At 31.2% G+C, this 16973-nt stretch overlaps 1 protein-coding gene across 5 annotated transcripts in view; it reads right to left on the bottom strand.

Moving 5' to 3' along the window:
* Positions 1–16973, bottom strand: part of Kifap3 (kinesin associated protein 3) — a 162520-nt gene that overhangs the window by 110506 nt on the left and 35041 nt on the right. For all 5 annotated transcript variants that reach the window (XM_048810060.1, XM_048810057.1, XM_048810059.1 and 2 more), the window contains exons 9-10: positions 11277–11455; positions 4952–5114 (exon numbers count right to left, since the gene is read on the bottom strand). In XM_048810060.1, coding sequence (XP_048666017.1) covers positions 4952–5114; positions 11277–11455 — 342 coding nt within the window. The remainder of the gene's footprint in view (positions 1–4951; positions 5115–11276; positions 11456–16973) is intronic.

Here is a 16973-nt window from a genome sequence, read left to right as displayed (position 1 = left end):
CTGCAATTCTCCATACTATCTCTTTTCCCTTTCCCAGAAGTTATGGTTTGGATATGAGACCTCCTCACAAAAGCTCATGTGCGAGACAATGTAGGAATATTCAGAAGCGAAGTGATTCCATCATGAGAGATGTGACTTAATCAGGGAATTAATCCACTTGATGGATTAATAATTTGAATGGATTACTGCATGGTAATTGTAGGTAGGTGGGGAGTGGCTAGAGAAGGAGGTCACTGAGGGCATGCCCTTCGGGGTTACATTTTGTTCCTGGCTTCTCTCTCTCTGTGCTTACTGGCTGCCATAATCGGAGCAGCTTTCCACCACAACACCTTTCTTCCAGGATGTATTCACTCATCTCAGATCCAGAATGATGGAGTTGGCTGACCATGGACTGAACTTCCAAAACCATGAGCCCAAAATGAACTTTCCTCCTCTAAGTTGTTCTTGTCAGGTATTTTGGTCACAGTGATGAAAAAGCTAATACCAAGCGCCATGTTGGCCAAGAGGACCTATTATCCTAGGTCTTTGACAGATGTCATGGACTAGCGCTCTGCAGTCATCCAGAATGGACAAAATATAAGCAAGATATAATTGTTTACTGTACTGTTACTATGATATTAGTGTTACCTATTAATAATCAGAGCCTCATCCTCTAACACATTTAATAGATATTTTTCTGGGAAATAATGAGTAAAAGGATTGTTTGGGGGACAAGATAAAACAAACATCTGTTAAATTTACAAAAATGGTTACGTTCCAAAAGTTCATACTGAATCAGTTACTGAAAATGAGCAAATTCCCCCCCCACCCATAGGTTCATCTTATAAAGGAATGACAAAGCTTATTTAACCAATGATTTACATGGAAACAAGTAGAAAACAATAATTCTATTACAGTCATTAAAAGAATATAAAACAAGCAGATATAAACTTACAGTTATTATGAAGTATAATTATATATGCAAACATGTAGACACTTTCAATTATTTTATAGAAGTTGAAGGTGTAGTTCTGTAGTATATCTTTTTTCAAAAGCTAAAGTAAAAGACATGAACATTTGAAAGAGCTTACCCAAAGTTGAAATCTGATGACTTGTGAGCAAGAATGAGATGGAAAAGAAGTGAGCATGATGACAGGAGTGAGTGTGGAACCTACCTTCTAGTTTTCAAGTAGGTTCAAAGTTGTCAGGAGTTCATGGTGAATACTAGTTACTCACATAACAAAAGGGCTGAGCCGAAATCAACTTCCTCTTTGCTTTTAATAATTATTCAAGTCACAACGTTGTTGTGTTTTTTTTTTCAGTTTTCTAGAAATTTTTCATGGGTGTTCATATGTGTACTGTTATTTGGCCATTTGTCTATTTTACTTACCAAAGAAAAATAAATCAAGAATTTATTTAAAGCTAACCATAAAATGTCTCCCAATAATTTTGCTTTCAGTTTTTATAAATCAGCCTAAGAACAGAGATGAAAACTTTTAAGATCATCCATCTCTAGTTACGTCATGAAGGGTTAGAACAATACCAACTTTTTACTCTCCCCAGTATATAAGAGCTGGTGCCCTAGGAATCCAAAATATTCCAAAGAAAATGATGAAGAAACACTGTAAAAAAAAAAAAAAGTGACTACAAAAGAGGTAAAGGTTTTCAGATGTACTCACTCAAAGCTTCCTCATTTCCCTACTACTTGAAGAATACAAGATTATCACTTCTCAGTAACAGATTAAACTTGCTGTATTTTATGTATTTGTTGAAAGATAAGCTTTTTTTCAACTTTTATTTACTTATTTGACAATATTTTAAGAGGTAAAGGTTAAGAAAAAAACTCCTGAGTTCTAAACTCATGCTTCTATCTGTCCACTGAACACCTTTGCCTCAGATGTCTCTAACACGTCTCACATTAAATTTATTACTGTCTTGCTCAAACCACCTCTTTCATACTTTTGCATATCTGTTCCTGGCACTAGTGTTCTAATAGTTGTTGATTTTATGATGTCTTTTTCCATCATTCCTACATCTAAACATTACCTATGGCATTCTCCCTGCCATATCTCTCTCTTCTGCCCTTTCCTTTTACTTCACACTTGACAATACTACCTCTGCTCTAATTGAGGTTTTTTTTTTTTTTGCTTCTTGTCTTGTTTACTACAGCATGCTATTGATCTCATTTTCAGACTCTAGTTCTAGTCCACCCCACAGAATGTCAGATTAATTTTCTAGACTCAGTTCTGATTAAAACCCATCTGCCATGATGCCCACCATCAGCTATATTAAGTATAACTTTTAAGCAATGCTTGAAACTTTATATAATCTCACATGATTATGAGCATAAACCCATTTCAAGTCTATCTCTCACTTTTTACTATCATATTCTATGCTAAAGTTGAAATGGCAACTTAAGTCATACTGACTAAGTCATAATGACTTAGTTTTAATTATGCCTTAGGTAATGTTGATTGATTTATTTGAAATATTTTCTAAAGTCTCTCATTATTTTGTAAATATCACCCTATTAAAACGACTAATTTTTTGGTATACATTTCAGATGGCACCTTATATGGCACACCCATACATGAATTTTCTTCCATTTGAATTCCAGTTATCTACAGGTTGAAAAACATTTATGGTGCTTAGCACTGTATTTGCCATGGTAGGTTATCAACATTTTACTAAGTTAAATTGAATGTGCACACAGGAAAGTACAAATAAAGCTACCTTATTTATCAACTAAGGTTTAATATCTTATCAGAAGGGTATTTGTACTCATAGAAAGATGAATGAGCATGGTGGAATATAAATGATGGTGGAATGTGATGATCATTATTATCCAAAATATATGTATGAAGACATGAATTGGTGTGAATATACTTTGTATACAACCAGAGATATGAAAAATTGTGCTCTATATGTATAATAAGAATTGTAATGCATTCCTCTTGTCATATATATAAAAAAATTAATGAGCAACATTTATAGAATGCCTGTTTCAATATCAAATAATGATAATGATAATGATGATGTTGATAAGAAAAATGACAATAACATCTAACATTTATTAGGAAATACTGTAAGTCAGGTCATAAGTGCTCTTCATGCAATAGCTCATTTAAACTAAAGAACTCTAAGTTTTATATAATTATTATCCCTATTTTTAGGAATGAAAAACCAAGTCACAAATAGTTTGGCTAACTTGCCCAAGGTCACATGGTTAGAAGTAATTAGTTACAATTCTAATATGAGTATGACTCCGGAAATTGAGCTCTAAAAGAAAGAATATTGGACATTATATCTTATATCCCCAAATTTACTACCTGTTTCACAAATTATGAAATGAGTATCATGTGAGTAATTTCCCAAAAATCTTTCTTAAATCATTTGTTTTATCATATATTATAAAGCAAATGTTTCATAAAAGTAGAAGACTAGATATTGAATAAACTATAATGGAGTATGAATTCTTTCAGGACAATGACCATAACTTATTCATTTGCATAGACTGTGAATCTGATTTAATATTTGGTACATAGTTATGTCAGTGTAATAGTCTGAGTGTGAGGTGTCCCCAAAAAGCTCATGTGTGAGACAATACAAAAAAGTTTAGAGGAGAAACTTTAAGAGCCTTAATCCAATCAGTGAAATGATCCCATGATGTAACTGAGTGGACACTAAAGGTAGGGTGTGGCTGGATGAGGTGGATCATTGAGGGCATGCCTTTGAGATATACATTTCGTATCTGGTGAGTGGAGTCTCTCTTTCTCTGCTGTCTGATCATCACATGAGCTGCTTCCCTCTGCCATGATGTTCTGTCTTACCTCAAGGCCTGAGGAATAGAGCCAGTTGTTGGGCTAAGACCTCAAATAAACTTTTCCTCTTCTACAATTGTTAGAGTCAGATCTTGTAGTCACAACAGCAAAAAAGCTGACTAAATGGTCAGATTTATGATAAATTGTCATATGAATTCAATTCAAGGCCAATCAAATTTACTTTTAAAACTCCTTTCCCCAGATATCTATATTGCCTTGACTCCCTCAGAGGCAATTTTTGAAAGTGTTCCTCAACAGATTATGTTCCAAAATGTGTAACATTCTTTGCAATGCTTGAATATATGGAGAACACATGGGTGAAATGTTGAATATATTGAATATATGGATGAAATGCTAAAAGACAAGTTAGAATTATTTGCTTTCTGGTTAAGAAAGACAATGGCATTTGCAGGAAGAGGAAAAAGCAAATGGACAGCCACTTAGGTATAGCAAAGCTTGTCTGAGAACTCTTAAGTGCCTCCGTATGACCATAATATAAAGGCAGAGAGTAGCAGAAGCCTCTGAAGACAGCTGTAGGTAGACTGTAAAAGTATTTTAATGCTCTGCTAAGGCTAACCTTATGTTAAGAGCACCAAAGCATTAAGTCTTGAACCCATCCTTATTCAAGATATCTTGTTAGTAGCTAAAACAGAATAACTTAAGTACTTAAGTTAAATATTCAAAATAAATGAATCCTCCAATACAACATTTTTCTAATTCACGCTATACAAAAATATCCCTTTTAACTTAATGGCAAAGAATTTCTGTAAATGTGTATGTTTGCAAGTAGTATCTGAAAAATATAGCAGAAAATAAGAATTTAATTGATATCTGATTTTTAAGACATCCTGAAGAGAAAAATCTATTTTCCTTTTTGTTTCCCTGGGAGCACTAATAATATACTTTCATTTTGGTTCAATATGGGCTAATGAAACAAAAGAGTCAAAAGTTCCTATTTCATTTCATTCCACAATATCACAGAAATTCTGGCACAGATAATTTTTCATTTATTCTGCTTATTTTTTTATTCAGTTTCTAATCAAAGAACATATACAGAAATCTTTCTGTTCAGAGGCTTTTCTACATAGAACTCAATTTTCCAATGATGTTGGGAATCCTAAGAAGTAGTCATTAATTCTTAAAAAGCATACCTAGGAGTGCAGTGAGTTTTGGAAGAAGTCCAACTTGTACCATCTTATTCCTCAGTCCTGTGTCAAAGGACAGGTTTAGTAAAAGCCGAAGGGTGATATTCAGGAGATCTTCATGTTCACAAGGTATCATTTTTACAAGTTTTTCAACAATATCCATTTCCACCTGAGTAAAATAATATGCAGTGAGGGTCTATTGCAAAATAGGATGAAAAAGATTACAAATAATTATTTTGGGGTTTAACCTAACATATCTCTATTTAAAAAATAGGTATGTATTAATCTTATATTTTCATTTCAATCTATAAACTTTCCTGATATCAAACGTTTAAAGAGAAAATTTAGAGTCCTATATCATCCCTTCTTTCCCTCATTTGACTGCATTAATTGATGGATTGAAAACACTGCCTAACTGAACACCACCCACTATGTACCAGGCCCTGTACCAGATCAAACAAGACCTCATCTTGGCCTTCAAGGATTCCTTGATCTAAAGAGTACGCAAATAGAACAAACAATGAAGATGCAGTGTGATAAAAACTGAAAGCATAAAGTGCTCCAGAAGCAACATGGAAGAAGCTACTAGTCTACATAGAAGAAAAAAATTTGACTTCAAATTTGGAACAAGTCTTAAAAAATGGGACAGAGTTTGTTCTCTGGTTGAGAAGAATGGCAATACAGGTTGAGAAAAAGCCAGTGGACAAGCATTTAGTGTAAGAACTTGTTTAGAGAGTTGCAAGTGCTTTGGCATAATCATAGTTATGAAGCATGTATTGAGGACTGGCAGAAGCTTAAAAACAGATCTTGGATCATAGAGGCTTGCAATGCTCTGCTGGGGGTTTCACACCATTCTGTAAGTAGCAAAAGTTCCTCATGATCTCAAACTAAAGGGATGACATGGTCAGACTATTTCCTAGGCAGGGGACACTCCTGAAATCCAAGTACCCCACATCAGCCAGGGCCAGCCTTGCAAGTAGTCTTATTAGTAATAGAAGCCTTAGGATCCTTTTCTGCAGAGTCAGTAATACAGATGCAAAAACAGGTCTAGGACAAGGAGGACAAAAAGTTATTTTAATTTTTGTCATGTTTAATTTGAGGAGATATTCATTGGACATTTGGAAATCTTAAGAAACTCAGAAAAGAAGCAAGGCTACAAGTAATACCTAAAATTTGGAATGGATCAGCAGACCACAGCTAATGGAATTCATCTGGCCTGCCATCTGTTTTCACACAACCTGAGATTAAGAATGGTTTTAGTTTTTACATTTATTTTCCTTACTTATTTTTGTGGTACTGAGGATTGAACCCATAGCCTCATGCATGCAAGCTCTTTACACTGAGTTATGCATCCAGCCTGTTAAATTTTTAAATAATAGAAAAAAATTGAGAACATTTCATGACACATGAAAATTATATAAAATTTAAATTTCCATAAATAAAGTTTTATTGGAACACAGCCATGTTCATTAGTTTATAGACTGTTTATGGTTGCTTTCATGCTTAACAACAGAGTTGAGCAGCTATAGCAGAGACCTTTGGATCTGCAAATCTTAAAATATTTAAAGGAATTTGCTGATCCTAGCTCTACAAGATTATGAAATTGTATCAAGAGATCTTGCATTAGAATGAAAAATTACAGAGGGCATTACCAACTATTTATTTGGTAATGGAAATCCTGAACTTAGATTTTTTTTTTAAGGTAATAATCAGAAAAATTTGGTTATAAAAACATCTTATGTCTTTTAACTACAAAGCAAGAGTAAAAAAGGAAAGAAATTCTATATAAGTTCAAATTTTTGTATCATAACAAGAGAATTTATGAATAATGTTGTTCTACTTTTCCTTTTATTAGAGATCTAAACATTTATTTATACTGTCCTTTCCATATCTTTATTGCAATCTTTCACTTACCTCATAAAAATCACATTAGTGATTGAGCTTTTACTATACTTTTCTCCTTTCACTTCATGCCAAGGAACAAATACAAAATTTTTAAAAACTGCTAAATTGACAACTAACATCTGACTTTTCCTTCATACTTCTATGTAAACCACACAGTAACCCTGTAGCCATATTTTTCATTAGAGTACAAACCAAACCAAAAAATTTCCAAAAACAAAAAATGAAACTAAAAGCTCTTTTAAAATGGAATGGAAAGGAAAAAAATATAGAATAGCCAGAATAATTTTGAACAAGAATAACGTTGGAGGCTTCACATTGCCTGATTTCAAATATAAAGTTTCAGTAATCAAAAAAAAAAAAAAAAAAAGTTTTAGTGATAGACAGCAAAACATAACTAATTAAAAAGTTTTTTTCAAATATTTCTTTTAATTGTACATGTATGCAATACCTTTTTTTTTTTTTTAATTTGTATGTGGTGCTAAGGATTGAACCCAGTGCCTCACATGCGCAAGGGGAGTACTCTACCACTGAGCTACAACCCTAGCCCCCATTAAAAAGTTTTTTAAAATGCTGGATTTCACCAATATTAAACACTCACAGGAGAATGAAAAGACATGCCACAAGAAAGGCTTGTAAAACATGTAACTGATAAAAGACTTATGTCCAAAATATAGAAAAAATTCCCAAAAGTTTTTAGAAAATAAGAACATAAGGAACTAAGCAGCATATATACACTCTTGTTGTTCCTTTTAGGATCATATTCTAATATGATTTATTACCTTTATGTTATATTACACTAATAATAAACTATAAAAACACAATTATATTAATATTACATAAGAAATATGATAATTCTGATATGTCAAGATTATTGTACTGTCATGTGTAATTAATTAAAACAAATTAAAAAAAAGAATGACATACAGATAAGAGAGATGCTTCAGAAAACACAAACGTGATATATAAATACACAGAGGTAAAAAACAGCATGACTTATTTGAGAGTTTGTGTTACTGAGAAAATAAGTTCTTGGGGAGCAATAAAATAATGAGTGAGAGAATTTGTAAAGTTCCATGTGATGAAAGACCTTGTAAACTTTGTTTAATAATTTTCATCTTAATCTAGAGGCTATAGGGAGCTAGAAAGGAATTTCAACAAGGAAACTGCAAGAATTTTAAGGAGATCACTGTATCATTAGGATTTAGCAGTAGGAATGCAATTGGAGAAACTAGTTATAATGTCACCACAGTAATATAAACATTCTAACTTAAGAAAGTACTAGTGTGTGCGTTATTTCGGAATTTACATTGTAGTTAAGAGGTAGAATGGATAGAACTTCGAAATTAATTGAATATGAGTACTGATGTATCAGAATCAAGAAAGATTCATATTTCTGATTTATGGGTCTGAAAGACATGGCAGAAAAAAGAGAAATATGATAATTCAATTGAAACCACTAGTTGAAAGATTGTTTTAAATAAACCAAACTTATTTTAAAATATATTTCTAAAATTCAAGGTCAGTATTCGTTCACATCAGAAGAAAAAAGAACACTTCAATTAAATAAATAATATAACCTCACATATAGATCAGCCATCCCCCATTCTTTTTTTAAATAAAATTGCCACCAGCTGTTACTAATTAGGCAATATTTTCTTTTGAAAAAGCAATAGCATATGTAAGTACTGTATAACAAAACACAATAAAATATCCTGATGAGTTTCTTATTAATTTTCATTTCCACTGCATACTATGGAATTTGTAAAGCATGGGCTGTTGGTCAATAGATGGTAAAACTCTTATATTTAACACAGCCTACTAGACATGTCTTTTTTGGTTGATGAAAAAAAACTCAAGAGCTAAATTTAGCAACTGTCTCAACATGCAATACCCTTTCAATTCTATTCCTAAAAACTACAATTTATAGTTAATTAACATTTTTATAAAATGTTCCATGCAAAGTGACAGTTTAGCAATAATCTATCAGCAAGTTGACTTCCGCCTTTAAGTGTACTCTTCTCAGTCGTTCAGGAAGCCAACATTCAAAAACTGCTTATTATTAATCTTGCTAAAAATGTCTTTAAAAACAACACAGAAGAAGACTTTTAAAAATTTGCCCAGGAGGCAAAAAAGAATATGAAACAGAGAATCTAGAAATTTGTTTCCTTAAGTAAATTAAGTATTGCCTCTAATCTTCTGATAGTTCAACTGCAAAAACAGAGGCTAAAGTCACTAAATCTAGCCATGTGAGTATGGTGCAGTTGAGTGCTAAAAATCCTGTTTCCATAAGATGCCTTTCTTCCATAATAAAAATGAAACGTATACCATGCTTAATAAAAATCTGGCTATCAAATACTTCTCCTGACTTTGGATGAATAATTAACTGTTTGAAACCTCAGTTTTTCCTCTTCAGTAAAAATAAAATAAAATAAGGTTTGATGAGATGATTTATATCTTCCAACCTCACTAGAAAATAATTTTAATAATCATCTTGAGATCTTTTTTGATAGAATGAGCTCAGAATTGCAATACTTGGGCTGGGGATGTGGCTCAAGCGGTAGCATGCTCCCCTGGCATGCGTGCAGCCCGGGTTCCATCCTCAGCACCACATACAAAGATGTTGTATCCGCTGAAAACTAAAAAATAAATATTAAAAAATTCTCTCTCTCTCTCTTTAAAAAAAATAAAGAAGTGCAATACTTTAATATAAATCTAATACACATAGCAGACACATGCTGATGGTAAAGAAATTTGAATTTTGAGAAACTACTAATCTAAATACTTAGATTAATCTACATTAATCTAAATACACAAATGAAAGAATGCATTTCAACTTAAAGTGAGAGGAAGCAATTGCTAAGCCACAAAACCTAACTACTTAGGAGTATATTTATCAATATGTCATCATATTCTTCTCTGATATAAGGTCAGTGAAAACAAAAAACATGTTTTTGATTAATCTCTTTAGGTACACACATTCTCAAAACAATAGAAAGTATATAATTCATCACAAGAATTATATATTAATGATAAAAAACACATTCAATACATCAAGGTAAAATAAAATTTCATATACTCAACAGTCACAATTCAAGGCACTTATTGAATTTGATAAATCAGCTTCAGGCTTTCAATGAGCATGGCATGACACTTAATATAACAAAAGCAATTTCCTAGTTCTTTTTGTTTTAAGAGAAGAAAAAAGAATAGGCAGAAATACTAAATATTTAGACGGATTATTTGAAGGAAAAATGACTTTTACCAGTCACATAATGACACATAATTCTAAAAATGGTTCTCAATGGAGTTAAGGCCATTCCTAGTTATCTACTCTAAGAAAGTAATCAGAAATATAGATAAGAAATGTATATACAAATATGTACACTGAAGTGTTATTTATGATGCCTAAAATTATAAACAACTTAAGTATCTAAAAACAATGTATGGTGAATGTGTAATCTATTTTAATATAATAAGTGTCAATAATGACTTTTTAACGTTGTGGGAAAAAAGCAGGTAAGAATTTTTTTTCTATCATTAGGGCTGTGGATATATTTCAGACATAGACCTTTTGCCTGGCATGCATTAAGAAAGTGGGTTCAATCCCCAGCAACACAACCAAAAAAAAAGAAAAAAAAATATACCTTTATATATTTACACATTATGTATACAGAATTAGAAATAATACATGCTCAACTTGTACTTCATAAAGACAATTATATCAACACAATACAAAAAGGCAAATAGAAGCCTAATGTAATAATGCAAACAAGAAATGAAGAGGAATGAATTAAGAGGGTAGGAACTAATTCAATAGCACAGGGAACTATAAGGAAGGAATAGCTTCCAGAGATACTTAAGAAGCAAAATCAACAGGTTGTAGCTACTAATTGTAATGGTGGGTAACAAAGAAGAGATTATGCTAAACTATAATTCCACATACTAATATCAGAAATGCAGAAGGCAAAATATTTAAGGAAAAATAAGATCAGATGAACCTGAAATACAATTTTAAGTTTAAACTACTTTCTATATATTATATTTAATATGACAAGATATATTCTATATATTAGAAAATATTTTTAAACAGAAAGCTTTAATTATCTGGAATATGAAGCCATTTCAGTGAGTTATTGCTATTGAAATATTTATTCAGAATTTCAGAATTACCTTAATAAGGGTAAAAATTTTTATTTATTTTTTTAAACTTTTTTAAAAATATTTTTTAAGTTGTTGATGAACCTTTATTTTATTCATTTACTTATATGTGGTGCTGAGAATCGAGCCCAGTGCCTCACACATGCCAGGCAAATGCGCTACCACTGAGCCACAACCTCAGCCCACAAAAATGTTTATTTTTTAACCAAAATATCCTAACTTGAAATGGCTAACATAAACTATTTCAAGAAGGAGCTTTGTAAGTTACCATATCATTTTTATTCTCCATAAAAATGCTCAGTTTCTTTAAGAATGACACAACTAGAATAAGCAGCTCAAAATTGTCCCGATCAAGAGCCTTCACCAACATGTGAACTATATTCTTATTCCTCATCTTCAGTTCTGTTCGAGTATCCTCAGCAAGATTCAGAAGCAAATAAAGAGCAACTACAAAAGTAAAACAGATGAGAGTTAAATGCTTGGCATATTTAATCAACAATTAAAAATAGGTAATATAAAAATTATAACAGATTAGTAATTGGCTCACTAGAAAAAAAATGTTTATTATTGAATGAGGCATAAATCTTATATAAAATATATAGATAAGATAGATAAATAACAAAGTGACATTGATATCTATTTTCTTGGAGCTTAGAGTTTAATAGTAATGAAACAGCAATTAAAGGTATTTAAGTCAGCAGATACTAAAACAAGACAGGAAAAATATTTTTAGATACATAAAAAAGAAGGTAATACATCAAAACTTCAACAATTAAGGTCTGTTTGTATTTAAGAAATTAATCCAAAATAACATAACATAATGCTTGTTTGTACCATGTAGGGATATGAAAACCGGTTTTGCATATTCAAACTGGTTTTCTATTTGTCACCATAGGGAAAGGTACATGAAATTCAGTAATATGACTATTATCCTAGATAGAATTGAGGTCAATGTCTACTAGTTCTATGTAAAATTTCTTTTAGCTCCCATAATAAAAACGCTTAGGTTCTCAAAAGGAAACTGATGATTGTTTTCTTCTAATAGTGAAAATATGTAACATAACATTTTTTCATTTTGCTTTGTTGACAGGGAGCTTCTGAGTTAAGATATAAAAGGTTCTGTCAGAATTATGTAAGTTATTCAGTAGTCTGTTTGCTCTCTTACAGTCTTGATGTTACTCATTATTTTAGTATTTCATTTAATTTGTAAACCACTTCAAATCTAACTGAGGCTGGGGTCAGAATCAAATGAGAGAATTAGAAGAAAAAGCATATGATATTTACACCAGGCTAGAAATAATGCTTGTTTGTACCAAGCATACTGAAAATCTCATAATTTATGGGGTAATAGAATCACTGGGAAAGTCTTGCCTCAATAGTGGGGAATAATTAATTTTAAACTAAAGCATGCTGCTTATGTCCAGACTAACAAAATTATTAGAACAAGGTGTAATTTTTTTCTAAGTAATTCAATTTATGTCCTAAATGAGATTGCAAATGTTTACAGGATTAAAAAAATTTACAACACCCAACAACCTAGATTTCACACTAACAGCCAAAGATTACCATTTATTCAAAGAAGCAGGAAAATACAACCTATTGGTATTTTTAAAAAGCCATGGAAACTGTCCTAGAATTGACAAAAACATCAGGATTATTAAATGGGAACACTCAAAGTTAAATAATTGTATTCTGGATCTTCTAAAAGTTAGGTGAAGATGTGGGAGATAAAAAAAAATTCAAACTTTCTAGCAATGAAAACTGTAATGCTTGAGATTATAAACTAGATGCCATTAACCTGTAATTTAGAGCAGGAAGAAAAGATCAATGAAATTGAAGAAATTATCATAAACTATCAAAAATTAAACATATAGGAGGAAAACAGCAAAAACATAAAGAGTATGCGAGAACTATGGCAACTTCAAGTGGTCTAATAATTTTGTAATTGAAGTTCCTAAAGAAGTAGAGGAAAACTTTCAAATTTAATGAAAACTATAAACCCAGGTTCCAATAACTCACTGAACTCCAAGAAAAAGAAACACGAAGAAGATTACACCAAGGTACATTCTAATCAAATTGTCTAAAACAAATGATAAAAAGAGAATCTTAAAAGCAGCCAGAGGAAAAGAAATCTTACAAAAATGGGATAACAGTAGGCATCTCATCAAAAACAATGCAAGCAAGGCAACAGTGAAGTAGAGAGAATGCAACGCCTTCAATCTAGAATTTGAAACCAAGTTAAAATATTTCAAAAAAGAATAAAGTCTTTCTTAAATGTACAAAAGATAAAGTAAATCATCATCAGTACATGTGTCCTACACAAATTTTTAAAGGCAATCCCAGAGGCAAAAATAAAATGACACCAGACAGAAATACATTATCAAAACAAAGGAATAAGATCAGTGGAAACTAGAGACATAAATACACAATATTAATTTCTTCTTTTTTTTTAATTTAGGGCTGGAGATGGACAGTATGCCTTTATTTTATTTGTTTATTTTTTTATGTGGTGCTAAGGTTCTAACTCATTGCCTGACACATGCTAGGCAAGCTCTCTGCCACTGAGATACAACCACAGCCCAAGATTATTTTCTTATGATTCAATTATCTTTAAAATAAAATTGACTATAAAATAATGCATTCTATGATTTATAATATAAATATAATAAATGTTAACAATAGAAAAAAGGCAGGAAACGAAAAATGGTTCTAACAAACATAAAATAGGATAATATTACTTGACAGCAGACTTAACTAATGTAAGTTAAAGATGTATGTTCAAGATAGACAACTTATAATTAAAGATGTGTAATACAAACCTTAAAGCAATCAATAAAATTACAAAAGATTAAGAGCTAAGTCAACAATGGGGATAAAATGGAATTTAAAAAACCCTCAATCCACAAGAAAACAGATAAGGAAAAATGGAGAAATATGCACACCTATGCTTTTATGCACACGTGCACACACACACACACACATCAAGACCTAACCACATGCTGTTGATAATAAGGACATGTTAGAAATGAAAATGAGGGACCAATATATACTATGCCAATACAAGTCATAAATAGGCCAGAGAGGCTATATTAATATATAAAAGAGTAAATTTCAGACCCAAGAATATTACCACTTATAATGAAGAACATCCAAAAAGATAATAAGGACAGCTTATAAGGAGTATATTACAAATATGTTTTTATGTTCTCAAGAACAGAGACTTAAAATATATGGAGTGAAAATTGATAGAACCTCAGGAGAAATAGACAAATGCAGAACTACAATGATATTTTAGTATTACTCCCCCAATAATTAATAGAGAAGGAACAGGAAAAATCAACAAGATGTAAAGACTTGATATCACTGTTAACCAATTTTATCTGACCACCATTTATAGAAAGTTCCATCCAAAAACAGTAGAACGTACAATCAAGTGCACATGCGACTTTTGCTTAAAAAAAAAAAAAATTCTAGACCATAAAGTGAGTGTTAATAAGTTTAGAAGAATGTAAGTCACACAAAGCATTTTCTCTGGTAACAATGGAATTAAATTAAATATCACCAACACAGAGATCTGAAAAGTCCCCAAAAACAAAATATATATAAAGCAAACATTACTCCCTTTTGAATAAGTTATGAGTCAAAGAATAAACCAAAATGGTAATTGGAAAGGATTTGGAATTGAATGAAAATGAAAACAGCACATATCAAAATGTGTGGGATGCTGTCAAAGCAGTGCTTTGAGTGATATTTACAGCTCTAAATGTCTGCATTATAGTACAAAGGTCTTAGATGAATGACCCCAGTTTCTACCTTAAAAAACAAAATAAGAGCAAATTAAACACAAAGTAAGCTGAAGAAGGGAAATAATGAAGATTAAAATAAAATTCAATAAAATAGAAAAACAAACAGAAAAATCAACGAAAATATACTAAATGGAATTAACACTTTATAGATTACTATATGCTGCTGGTAATAAACTACACCCAAGTAATGAGCAGAACAGGATACAAAGCAAAAAGAGGCATGCACACATATATATGAATGAGCTTGGCAAAGACAGAAACCAGTTCAGTGAAGGATAGTCTTTTGAACAAACAGTGTTGAGTAACTAGAGAGTCATACACAAAAATAAAGAAATGTGATCCATTCCTCATGCCATATACAAAAACTAACTCAAAATGTATTACATACTTGACTGCAAATCCTGAAACTATAAAACTTCTAGAACAAAATAGGAGAAAAATGTTAATTTTTGGTTAGGAAAATATCTCCTAGATACAATACCAAAATCATGAACAATAAAACATTAAAAAACTTGTACTTCATAAAAATTAAAAATTCTGCTTTTCAAAGATATTATTAGGAGAATATAAAATTAAATCAAACTGAGAGAGAAAATCTTTGAATGTATCACCTGTTTGATAAAGGTTTGCATCCAAAAAACATATAAAGAAATAAAGAATCCAATTAAGAAAATAGTCAAAAGATATGAAAAGATACTTCAACAAAGATAAGGAGATGGCAGATCAGCACATATGAAGAGATGTTCAATATAATAAGGAAGGAAGTCCAAATCAAAACCACAATAAGATACCATTCCAAATATTTAAAATTAGCTAAAATTAATATGATTGACCATATCAATCACTGACAATGTAAAACAACTGGAACTCACATAAACCACGGTGGGAACATAAAGTGATGTGTGGAAAACCATTTGGCAATTTCCTATAAAGTTATACATACACCTTTAACATGATCCAGCCAAATCACCAGTTAGGTATTTAAACAAGTAAAAAAAAAATGAAATCTGTCCATACAAAGATTTGTAGATGAATTGTTCACACCAGCATTGTAATTGCCAAAAATTGGATATATTCCAAGTGATATCAACAAGTAAACACAAAGAAATATAATTCAAAAATAAGAGAGAATAAAATACTGATAAATCTGACAACATGAATGAATCTTTATGCTCACCAAAATAAGACAAAAAAAGATATATACTATATGATTCCATTTATAAAGAATTCTAGAAAAGGTAAATTCAACCAAAGTGGGAGAAAGCAGATCAGTGATTATCTGGAAATCAGGCTGAAGGGAGAAGGAAAGAGATGATTACAAGGATACATGAAGAAACTTCAGGAGTAATGGATACGTTCTTTACCTTGTGGTCATAGTTGCACATTTACTTACATATATTAAAATTTACCAAAATGTATACTTTAAAATTATATACTTTAATGTTTATCAATTATACTTCAAAAAAGCTGTTTAAGAGAACATAAAATACTTGCATTAGTAAAATATTTGGTTAGGAACAAAGCTTAAAGTTTTACATGTTAAAAAAATCAACGTAGTGCTTTGAGAGTATGACATGTAAACAACTGGATTTGTTTAGATCTGACGCATTTCGGGTTATATACTGACATTTGTCATATGTATTATTTTCTAGACTGTTTAAAATTAACTTTGAAAATCTGGCTTTTTCTTCAATAGGTGGAGCTAAATTAAACTACTCAACTTCAAATACTTTCAGTACAGTTAAAAGTGCTAATAATTTTCAGGGACTCAAAATTTTGGGGGAGTTCACAATATTTCCATGCACAAAGTTAACAGCCATATACAAACCAGAAAATGAATGCATTCTTCAAAGATCAAGATCATTCTCACTAACCATCATAAGATTTTGCATCTCACTAATGACTGCAAAACCATGTCATTTAAATTTTACATCTCTTAATAAAGCTTAGAAATAAGGATATTTGCTATCAAACAAGAGAAATATTTTCAAAGTTTCTGCATCATTTTTCTAGGAATGCAATCAAATAATTCACTTGATTAAACAAATTAAGTTAAGAGTTTGAGGGATAAAGATTCTCATTGAAAAGGTCACACACCGAATTAAAATACACTAAGGGGCTAAACTGTGAAAAACAGTATAGTGAACTTTAAAATACTA

Source organism: Marmota marmota, unplaced genomic scaffold (genome assembly GCF_001458135.2).
Source record: "Marmota marmota marmota unplaced genomic scaffold, marMar, whole genome shotgun sequence".
NCBI lineage: Eukaryota > Metazoa > Chordata > Mammalia > Rodentia > Sciuridae > Marmota > Marmota marmota.
This window is presented reverse-complemented; position numbering and strand designations above follow the sequence as displayed.